Source organism: Thamnophis sirtalis, unplaced genomic scaffold (genome assembly GCF_051295495.1).
Source record: "Thamnophis sirtalis isolate CommonGarterSnake01/CBP01778 unplaced genomic scaffold, rThaSir2_p1.2 scaffold_7, whole genome shotgun sequence".
NCBI classification, from domain to species: Eukaryota; Metazoa; Chordata; class Lepidosauria; order Squamata; family Natricidae; genus Thamnophis; species Thamnophis sirtalis.
The window spans coordinates 62753920-62766005 of record NW_028261387.1 but is presented as its reverse complement, the minus strand read 5'-3'; the positions used below and the strand labels follow the sequence as shown (position 1 = coordinate 62766005).

The 12086-nt window shown below is 36.9% G+C and overlaps 1 protein-coding gene across 1 annotated transcript; it reads right to left on the bottom strand.

Moving 5' to 3' along the window:
* Positions 1–7124: 7124 nt before the first annotated feature.
* Positions 7125–11773, bottom strand: LOC106543318 (putative G protein-coupled receptor 139). The gene is made up of 2 exons (XM_014059296.2): positions 11169–11773; positions 7125–10277 (listed from the first exon to the last, which is right to left on the bottom strand). Exons 1-2 carry the CDS (start codon positions 11239–11241, stop codon positions 9349–9351), a joined length of 1002 nt encoding a protein of 333 aa, XP_013914771.2. The 5' UTR covers positions 11242–11773; the 3' UTR covers positions 7125–9348.
* Between the last annotated feature and the right edge of the window lie 313 nt (positions 11774–12086).

Below are 12086 nucleotides of genomic sequence, written 5' to 3'. Positions count from 1 at the left end.
ATTCTACAAGCTTCACCTGCTCACTACAACTTTTATTACTATACCCATTCTTCTGGTTGAATTCCTCTGTGAACACCATAAACCTATATTCACTGCACATTATTTACAGTAAAATTCTGAAGCTACAGAACAGAGTTGATGTACCTTCTGTGAGACTTCCAGTGATACTGATAATCCTGTATTAAATTTATTTTAAATGTTATATTTTATTTATTGGCAGAGAGAAAAGATTCCACTTCAGTAATGTTATCCATTATGGGAGATGAACATAATTGGATAATAAGCCTAATCATGCATCTACTGCATCTTTTATAACAGTTTATGCATCTTATGTTTCCTAAATTAGTCTTCTGATTAGAGTGCTCCATCCTTGTTCTGATCCCCCCCCCAAAAATATGTTTACTTATGTGCACTTGTCTTTAAACCTTTGAGTGATAAAATAGAACAGCCTTCAAGTATTTTGAGTCATTCAAAATACTTCTAGAATTAAGATAAAATTCTCTACCTCTGATTTCTAATGGACATTAAACAAGCTTATAGAAAAATAAATTTCTTTCGATTGAATTTACCCTGATAATTAATCTTGAAAGAACTTTATATAAGACACCGGCTACTTTATCTTATATATCAATAAAAAAGGGCACATGGAAAAAAAGTAATGATAGATGCATTTGGTATAGAGTTCTCTGAACTATTGAGCCCAAAGAGGTAAATGCTTGATAATGCTTGATCTAGATTAGATGAAGCCACAATTAAACAGTGGAACAACTTGCCTCCAGAAGTTGTGGGTGCTCCAACACTGGAAGTTTTTAAGAAGATACTGGGCAACCATTTGTCTGAAATGTTATAGGGTTTCCTGCTTGAACAGGGGGTTGGACTAGAAGACCTTCAAGGTCCTTTTCAACTCTGTTATTCTATTTTGTTACAAAATAAACATAACTGAAACCCTGTGGATTAGAAAAAACTAAGTAGGACTTTGTTATCTCTGAACAGATCCATTCTGTAGAAAGAATACTGGGACAGTGCATTATGTCAAAGAAGGCATATATTCTTTAGAATGTATTGAAAAGGCTAGCTATTTGTCCATCTAACTTCAGGGATCATACCTGGCAAGCGAGTGCCCCTTACCATACTACAAATGGTTTTTCTATAGCAGCGGGACAACTGTTTTAAAGCTCTTTAGGAGAAACAGATTTAGAGAAAACTAATTTTTAAAGCCATACGGATTAATGTAATGAGAATTGCTCCGTATTTAAAATAATCTTTCCAACAAGATACTTTTCGTGTTTTGAATGGATTGGTAATTCTAGGATTTGTTGTTCTAAAATATCTGGAGAAAGCCAGAGTTGGAGAAAACAACTTTGCAACAATCAGGAAAAAACATATATAAAGTGATACAGGGCTTGACAGAAACAATATAACTTTATGACACTTATTAGCAATATTACTAAGTACCAGCCTCAATTGTTTGCACAAGTTCATGACATTTCAAATGCCACTGGGTGGTATGACAGAAAAAAGAGAGATTTGCACAATTTATCTCAGTGAGAAAATGTCCTTGTTTGAATGCCTTTTCCATGCTATAATAATCCCGCTAGCAAGAATGGTCCCTTGTAACAATGGAATAAAAACTATAAATTGAATGACAATGGAATAATAATAGAATATATGTAACTCAGAATTGAATGATTAACTCCTTGGTGTTCTCTGGGTTAGCAAATCCCATTCACTAAAACTGATGTTACATGGAAAGCCCCCAGGATTCCATAACTGTTTTTATAAGTAGTTTTGAGAGTTTTGTTTGATAGGTACATTAAAAGCTGGAATTTTATTGCACATTAAGTTGCATAGCTAAAAAGTTCTTAATTGACACCATGAATCTAAACTGACATTCCTACTTTTGTTGTACAGTAATTGGAGGTGTTTACAAAATTGGACGCATCGTTAACATATGCCATGAGTTCTGCCCCTTTTTTATCTGCATGTGATATCACAATACATGTACACAGGGATGAAGCTTGTATTGATACATTGCTGTTATAATTTCCAACCCCTCCCCTTTGTAATTTTTTCAATAATAAAAAAGCTTTAAAAAAAAGCTCTTATTTCCAAGCTACTATGTTTGACATGGCAGCTATTAATGTAAGAGTTGATGTGCCAAGAAAGATTGTTCAGAGAAACATCATTTTCTGCTTTTAGGACACTACTATTGTAATTCTTGGTTAGATTTTATATGTAGAATATATCTGAAGTGGTATCACTGTATACATCAGAATATGTGTTCTTTTGCAATTCAATAAATGTCTCTGAGGTTTGAATAGCACACATTTAAAGTAGATTTACAAGGAATAGAAGGGATAGAACACAACTAAATGTAGCTTAAATTGAATAATAGAATCTTAGGGTTGGAAGGGAACCTTGGAGATCTTCTGGTCCAACCCCCTGCCTATGGCAGAATCCCAGACAAACTGGATGTCCAATATTTTCTTGGACGTCTCAGTGATGGTGCACCCACAACTCTATAATTAAATTTATATTATAGTTAATTCTGTTTTTAGTGTGATTCATCTGAGTTATTTAGAAACAAGATAGAAAATAGAGAGCAAAATTCATATGAAGTAATTAAAAAGCACATACAAAACATGGCCATTAAGTATAATTTACAAATATCAGTGATTGGCAGTCAGCTGCAGCCTCTTGCCATTTTATCCACTTTCACATGATGTACTGTAGTTGCTAGGACAATTCAGAGAGGCCATTTATGAATAGCACACAATGAAATGGATGAGATTATTAAGTAGCTAAGTAGCTACAGGAAAGGCGTCATACTGGAATAAAAAGCCCCAAAGTATTATAGATGTTTTAACAACCCAATTACCCCTAGTATAGTGTTTTGTAAAATAGCCTGATTTTCAAAAACTTTAAACATGTTTTTTCCCACCTCATCAGAAGAAGTTTTGAAAGTCTCACATTGGATTATATAACAAATATGCACAATGCCATACTTGTGAATAGGCTTAGACTTGTGCTAACAAGAAAATGCCTCTGTGCGCATAACACACTTAATTTGATCAGATGATCTAATACTGGAATTTGCACAAAATACTAAGCTTACTTAGTGTTAATATTGGTTCTATTTTTTCTCACCAAAATCTCATTAGCTTGATTCCTTATATATTGAGCAACCTAGATATGGATTAATTCAATAAGATGGTTAAACACAGTGATTGCATATCATAGTGCTTCAGGGCATAACTCCACCCTGTCCTCTGTCCATAACTGCCAGATAAGAAGGTTGTCTTATGAAGTTTGGTTCAAAACATCAACAAGGACTTTTCTACCGGGTTACCAACATTGAAATTCAACTTGAGAAAAAAATTACATATTAACAGATTGTGCATGTAACAATCTGTCTGTGGTGGCCTAGTGGTTAGAATGCAGTACTGCAGGCTACTTCTACTGACTGCTGGTTGCCTGACACACAATATTATAAAGAATAAAATTCAAACTGTTGATACACAAGAAGGTAGTTATTACAAAAACCAAGTGTCTACATATCTCATTGCTTCTTGGTCTACTCTGGAAAGTGGGTTTATAAGATGCAGGGCAACAGCTACTATCATGTTGCTTGTAGTTAAAAAATGTCTCAGTTCTACCATATGACTGCTGAAATAGGAAACTGCAGTCTAGGAGCAAAATCCAGGGAGAGTGTCTTTGTTCCCCTGGGCCTTAATTAATTAAGCTCTCCCTGCAATTGGAAAAGCAGATACAAGGTGAAGACAACCCACAGGTTCCTTAAACTCTGCAGCAGTCACTTTCTCCTTGAATTTGCCTACTACATGAACTATTTTCCACATTAAATACTACCACTTGTATAGTTACATGTAAACAGGTAACCCAAATCATTTTATTATACTGCTGTCCATATGCCAGCATAGATAGGAATGTAAATGACTTAATTATAATTATACTTGGAGGTGATGAATGCAATGCTGTACTTTATACTGATACTATTCACAATAATTAATTTTGATCATCATGGCCAGAGAAAAAAACCATAAAGAAGAAACTCATGATCTTAAACACTTTCATACTAACTTAATTCTTTTTCTTTGGAATCAGGCTTGAAGTTGTTACGTACCTGGCTTTGGCAGAAAGTAAACTTTTCAAGGTGGAGCTTCTTTTTCTCAATGTGGCTCCTTCTCCATAGACCAACCTTTCCCACTTTGGTGACCTTTGGAAGTAATGGCCATGCTAGCTGGGAGTGATTGCCAGAATCTCAATATACCTGGAGTACTTCCAGGTTAGAGAGGCATGGTTGACAAATCCTAGTCCTCAACATAGCCCTCCAGATAAAAATTTGAGTCCAAGTTATTTGTTCTTCTCATCATATCATTTCTGGTTTTGCAGTAGCTCCAGGGGTGAAATTCAGCAGGTTCTCACAGGTTCTGGAGAACCGGTAGCAGAAATTTTGAGTAGTTCGGAGAACCAGCAAATACCACTTCTGGTTGGCCCCGGAGTGGGATGGGAATGGAGATTTTGCAGTATCCTTCCCCTGCCATGCCCACCAAGCCACGCCCACAGAACCATTAGTAAAAAAAAATGAATTTCACCACCGAGTAGCTCCCTTGCCTCTTATACTACATCATACCAAGTTCAGAAGGAAAAGAGACACTTACACTCTCAACTTTGGGTGGTGGTGGGAACATTAACAATTATGACTCAGCCTCCTTTGAAAAACACTTCAGTCTGCAGCACAAGAGCTGTGGGAGTTATCAGTGAGTCTCTGCAAGAGGTAGCTTCATATTTCAGCCTCATAGGTGCTCAGTTTCTTTGGATAACAAAAGAAATCAGCCAACCTGAGCAGAGGAGCGGATAGAGTGAATGTAGGGCTGTGCAGCTATAGAGCCTCCTTTAATCAGTGCGTTCCCCTCTCTGCCCCACTCCCGGTAGTCTCCACAGGTAGTAGCCAACGCATCTTGGAAGTTTGGACCAATATAAAAAAGCTACAGAAGAGGGACAAACAGGGTTCTGAAATATTGGATGTATTGGCCATAATCCTGCTGAAATTAATTAAGAAAAAGAACAATTTTAAGTATACCCTTGTTTTACAAGCCTAATCTGCAGGAGTGCTTTATTGCAGGGAAGTGAAATATTTGAATTTGGTCCAAGAAACCATATTGATGGTTTAGAAGTGAATAGCAGAATCTTTTTTTTTTAATATATGGAAACTAATTTTCTATGCTACAGTAAGTGTAGTTATGGAATTAGCATGCATATGTGTTAGCTATCATCTTTGACTAATATTTATTGTAAAAGCTCCACTTTCAGGCTTGTCTCTCCCCCTCTGTGTCTCTCTCCCTGTCTCCTTTTCCTCTCCATGCCTCTGTGTGTGTTGCAGCAAAAACAACACAGGGAGTTTTCAAGTGGAGTATTCTAGCAATCCAAGTGAAAAATAATTCTGTACCTATTGCATTTTTCTAACATAGCAGCTTTTCTGTGAAGAGAGAAAAACCAGCAGCATTAACAATAAAATATGAGAAGGCAAAGGAAGTTGCAAAGCCTCTGGTAAGATGCCTGTTCTTGGAAATCGGAAACCAGATAATGAATTCCTGTGACACAGGAAATTAAATGTATACTGAACTGGTTACACAAACATATCTTTCTGTAATACAAGTTTATTCAGTATTAATAAAATATGTTAAAAATGTTTAATTTTACTGAAGCAAGCAAAGTGGCAAATAAAATCTTATTTTATCTTTTTTTATCTGCTCTTACTTTCACTGCCAGGACGTAGTTATTTAGTTCTTTACTGTGGCTCTAAATTCTGGGAAACAAAAAGAGCAATTTGCAGGCTGCATTCAGTCTGCCAGCATATAATTTGCTCCTCTCATACTCTGTGGGCTGTGGGAGGTCATAAGTCTCAATATGCCTTACAAAGCTTGGTACAAACTATACCGATGGAACTTTCCACCTACACTCCACATCAGGCTATGATTTCATAACTTCAGCATTGAGTCAGCGTAATTGTTTATTTTGTATTTGTCTAATACAGGCCATCCTTGACATCCAGCAAATATATTATCACTCAATTAACAACAAGTTTGTGCTGGAAAAAAAGACTTACAATCACTCCTCACAATTAAGACTACTGCAGCATCAACTGGCATGTATTTACAACAGCTGCAGTATTGAGATCATGTGATCATCAGTTGTAACTTTCCCAGTTGGCTTCTGACAAGCAAAGCCAATAAGGAAACTGGGTTTCTTTAATGACTGTGATAAAAATCTTGTAAAATTGGGCACAGTCACATGATGACACACTTAACAACTGCATCACTTAGTGACAGAAGTTCTGGTCCAAATTGTAATTGTAAATTGGGGATTATCTGTATTCAACATATCTACAGGTTGCAGGCTGATAGCCCAGCAACTTTCCCTCCACGTAGACACCATTCCTTTTCTTCCCCAGATTTGAGATAAATTCCCTGGTTCAGGGCTGGGAAGATAAACCATTGATTTATGGTTTGCTCAAGACTGAAGATGAGCTGTTTTCATTGTTGCAAAAAAGGTACTGTTGGAAAAAGTTCCTTTCTTCTATGTGAAGAAATATTTCCTTTAAATGTAGAAGGTAGTTCCAGTTTTAGTAAGAATTAATAAAAAAACAGCTTACAAAACAAACACAAGTGCTATAGGAAGACATTTTGTGGTAAAGCAGAACAACTAGATTTTCTAATAGCTTTATACCATTTAGTATCAACCTTGTTAACTCTCAAGACTTTTTTCCGCTATGTATCCAAAGCAGATTGTGACTAATTTATATGTTATGTATATGTGTGTGTGTGTATGTATGTGTATATATGTTGTATATATATATGGGTACATATGTATGTTGTCTGATACTTGCTTTGATGTTCTCTGAATTTCATTTTGAATGTGTGCCAGGGTATACCCAGAAAAGGCAGCAATAAAGATTATCTTATCATATATTTGCTGACTGTTGGTATATCTAATAAGATTCATCCAAATGTAAATAAACAATATAAGTCACTTCATTAAAACTATAATGATATATTGTTAATCAATATAAGTCAGTTAAGATTTTATTTTCCATGCAAGATAATACTTTTATAATTATAAGAAAGATATACAGACAAAATAATTGTGGATGACTCTTTCATTCAAACTTCCCTGACCAGGGAAGGTAAACTCAGAGTGAGTCTCAAAGCAACATATTTTCAACAATTCTATAGTTGAAATAATTTCCTGAAACAGTACATCTCAACTGAATATATAATGATAAAGGCACATTTGTTATGCATGATCACATGACAATGTACAAAGACATGCCCAAGTTATTCCTTTTTCCAGGTGAACTTACAATCCAAAAAAAGGCCAGAAAAGTTAACTTGCAGCCTACGTTTTCAACCAATGTATTAGAAGAGGACATATAAGTATACAGATTTACTAAAAGGTGCAAGTTATTGAAATGATTAATACAAAATAAAAAGAGAAAGTACAGAATAAAAGATTACATTCTTTTAAAATACCTGTGTACTTGATAACATCCATTAGAAACCCAAGAGTAATGTATAATTGGAGACTGGAATGAATGATGTTGTTTCTTAGCACAACTAAGTATCCTGGGATTATAAAAAAATGAGATCTGTGTAGCTTCACTACACAGTGAACTGTGTTTCACCAGACAGTTAGGAGGCCAGGTCTCCTAACCCCATGTACAAATGAAAACCAAAGTCTCAAAGGCTTTAAATCAACATAGCTCCAAAGAAATAGGTAACAGACATACTGTATGTCAGACTCAGTACTATAAATATTGAGATGGGCAGTGTTTGCCACAGGGCCTATGGGCATAAGGCAACAATGCTGGGCTTCTTCTTGCCACACCTTCCTTGCCCCACCCTTTTAACAAACTGGATTGATTGCATGAGGAATCATCTGTGAACTGCAACAATTTAGAATTTTGGATTTTGCAACCAAGGCATTGTAGCTAACCAATAGGAGCAATGAAGTGAGAAGGATAAATAAAGAAGCAAGGAAGGAAAGAACTACTGTTGTGACCACTCCTATCCCCTCCTCCACTGCTGCTCCTTAGTCACTCATTGTTCCAGCAGCCTTGTATGCTAGAAGTAGAAGAACCCTTGTGGGCATTGGTGATTCCTCTGGTGATTGTGCTGGCCATTATTTTTCCTCTCCTGCTCCTGGATTGTTGAAGGAATAAGAGAAAATAGGCATTTCACACCTGGAGGGCAAAATCTGAGACAGCCACTAGATTCATCAAAGAAACACATTAAAAGAATATTTCCCTGGTGCAGAAATGGTTTGCTTAAGAGGGAAAAAACTTTTAGGCATCCCAAGAATTAGGTGGGGGGAAGATTTCTGAATGGAAGGAGACTAGGATAACACCTCTGAGTCTGAAGGTGAAAGGGGAAAAATATGCTTTGAAGCAATCAAGGTGTGGGACAACTCTCAAACTCTCATCAGGCTCAAGCTGTGCTAGCAGGAAGAAGTGGCAATGTGACTCTCTTATTCTCTTTCTCCTAACCTTCTCAAATGCAGCCTGGGGAGTGAGGACTTGGTGCCTAATGCTGAGAGGCTGCATATGACAGTTTGCCTTGGAGCCCGAAGAGCTCTCTTTATACTTGTGACCAATCCTCAGAGCAGAAGCCTGCGGTTTCATAGGAGCAAGAACAAGGAAATGAGAGCAAGAGATCTAGTGAGCTAAGGCAAGACATCCAGCTGAAGGTAGACTTACAGAGTAGAATCCTCCAAATTTCTACTAGGATTATCTGAAGCTTGAGCAAGTATTGATTCTTAAGGAGAAGTAAGTTTAAGTTAAGAAACACATGAAAAAATACAGTCTTCTAAGGCCAGTTATTTCCAATACTCTATGTGCAGGAAAGAACTTTAGCAGAAATAGGCAATTAACAAAGAGAAGTAGAGATCCTTCTACAAAATTATTTACTATCATCTAGCTTGCTATAGCTATATATGGATAAGGGACAAAAAATGACTGTTAGGCTTAAGTCACTTTGTGGACTTGAAATCTGGATTAGACATTTTCTATAGCAGTGGAATTAAGGCTTACCAGAACAATAAACATCAAAGAAAATTTAAATTTAGATTTAGAAAAAAGTATTCATGTTGTTTGGAAATAGGCTGAGAGGATGAGGAAATGCATGATTATAGTGGTATGATGGCAGAGGGAATTTAATGCAGAATCAGCAGCTTTATTGTCATTAAAAGGGAATAGTCCAGCATTTCTGCAAGTAAAACACCACACACTTCCAGTGAATTGCAGCTCAACCAAACAGTACCACTTCTGCCTATCTAGCTCATTACTGAAAGTACATTCATTGGATGCTTTCGTTTTGTTTGCCAGTAACACAGTATACTCTGCAAATATCGGATAAGCTCTTTTCGGAAAACAGACTGGGTACAAGCGTACAGATACATATTGATAGCAGTGTTAGTCATTTCTAGCATGGTACCAATATCTGTTACAATATTAATGGTCTTTGAATAATCTTGCCTATCTATGTTATAGTAGGTGGTTTTTATGATGATTTGAGTCACAAACCTGGTGGTGCAGAGACAGGCAAATGTCATTGAAACTGTAACCAAAAGGATGATTGATTTCTTCCAGATACGAAAATGGGTTGCAGGTGGGTTTCTGTGCAAGACTGTCCAGGTAACACTGTGTACTTTGTTACTGTGAATTATCTGCCTTAGAATGAGGCTGTTTAAGGTGAATATAATGATGTAAGGAATAATGTAGATCACAGAAGTCTGGAACCACACAAGTCCCTTCACATATGCACTGGGGAGTTCAGGGTTATATTTACAGATGACATGTCCCGTTCCATTCTCCACTTCTGAATAGTTAGACCAATAGTGAGGGATGGCCACAGTATAACAGCAAACATGAATCACAACAATAACATGAATTGTTTTTCTGGGGGAAGAGATTTTCATCCTGAGCTTGATATTGTTGATTGCAATGAAACGCTCAATGGTGAAAGAAACCATCAGCCAGACAGAAGTGTTAACTGCACCATAGTTGAACACATCCCGCAACGTGCACCAAGGATCTCTGTACCAGAATGGACTTGTGCAAAAGCATTCTACAATGATCTCAATGCCAACCACAAGAATAAGGACCACTGTGTCAGCCAATGACATAGCCATGAGGAGGTAGCGACTGGAGGTGGAAATAAAACAGTTTTTTTGACTGAAGATCACTAATGTCATCACGTTTGCTGCAAAATGAAATAAGAATATGCAAAAGTGTTTATTCTTATTGTTGACACCCTCCAAGCATCTACTTAAAGTTTGGATCCAGCGTGCCATATTCCTCTCCCACGTGGAAGTTGGCTACTAAAGTTCCTTTGTAGCTTATTCATTGGGTATGTTTCTATTGCATCAGCTCACTCAGTTATCAAAGGCCTTGTCACAATAAAGATTAGTGCAAACTACTACTGCGCTGTTCTCAAAATCTTCCAGAGCAAAATGCCAAAAATCTTTCCACTTTTTACCATGATATTCTTACAAAAAGCTAGTTTCTGATACCTGTTTGCATTGTGTGGCAAGAAAAATAATTAACTATGGCTTCTCTGCCAGCACACACAAGATCACACAATCCAAATTACAATTAAAAAAAGGATCAAAACAGAATTTTCAAATGCTCAGTGATTTCTTGCAGAAGCTCGATATCAGGAAATTTTGTAATTGATTCTAGTAAGGATCAGAAACTTTTCCATTCCTTTTCTCTTTAAAAGATACTCATGGCATTATCATTAGAGACATATTTGATGTACTTAGAATACAGTTTACATAATTAAACTTAAAATAGTCAGTGAATAGTCACAGATTGAATTCCAATTTGGAATCAAAGTATATTGCAATTTACAGGTAACTATTCTGGCTGTTAAGGATCCAAAAACAATTAATTTCTTTCACAGGAACTTTCTGTTCTTTCCTGTAACTCAGTCATTCCTGTTCTTTTTTCTTCCCTAGACCAAGTGTCCCAACACATTGCTGGCTCTTGCCTTTCCAACATTGATTGTGCATTAATTTGCACCTTATTGGTATTACCTTGCACATCACTTCCTATTTTGAAGCCTTCAACTCCTGTTGTTTCCCCTACTTACATGGAATGCCAATTATGACTAGAAGAGGGTAGAATACTTTCTTCAGTGTTGTAATCCAGTAACTTGATTTCATTCTAAAATCCAATCCTCTTTTACAAATGCCGACAGCATCAACCGTGTCTTCTGTTAACACTGAAATACTGAACACTGAATTTATTATAGCATCTATAAGTCACTGGTAAATTATTATCTAGGTGCAGATGAGATTATGCTGTAAACAATTAACTGTGAACATAAATCTTAAGAATAGAAAGGCACACTGGCATTGTTTAATTTTAATTACCTGGATTGCCTCTAATTGTAGAACTACCTATACTAGTTCCTTATTGAATAAAACATGTTATTTTTCCCCTCCCAAGTTTATTAATTTAAGAACAGCAAAACCCGTTCACTTAAAATATGAAGAAATAATATATAAAATACTGTATGAACATGCAGAGATTGGGGCGTTGGTTCTTACCTGATATGCCCCTTCTCTAGGCAGATGGAGACAGCGGTCATGCATGGGTTAACTCAGTCAGTAACCAATAGAACTGAGTCTATCAAAGTGATGTCATCGCCTCGGGGGAGTGTCCTCCCACTTTTGTGACAAAGGAGATAAGTAGACTGCTTTGCGTTAGTTGACTGCTTTCAATCCTCCAAAAAAAATAAAAAAAATAAATTCCCCCCCTTAGCTTCATAATGCTCACTGTCACGAGGCCAGGAACGAAGGGTGGGGATGATTGCTGTCTCCACTTGCCTAGAGAAGGGGCGTATCAGGTAAGAACCAACGCCCCATTCTCCAACGTTGGTGGAGATAGTGGTCATGCATGGGATGTACCAGAGCTGGGCTTGTCCCCGGGTAGGATTGAGATTGGGCTAGGAGCTTGAAGAAGGGAGAACTTGCTGGAGGACTCGCTGTCCGAATGCTGCATCCGC

Coding starts and splice junctions, on each gene's coding strand:
- LOC106543318 (XM_014059296.2), bottom strand. CDS start 11,241: ATGAAATCAAGTTACTGGATTACAACACTGAAGAAAGTATTCTACCCT. Junction 10,278..11,168: donor AGTCATAATTGGCATTCCAT/GTAAGTAGGGGA, acceptor TTCATTTTGCAG/CAAACGTGATGACATTAGTG.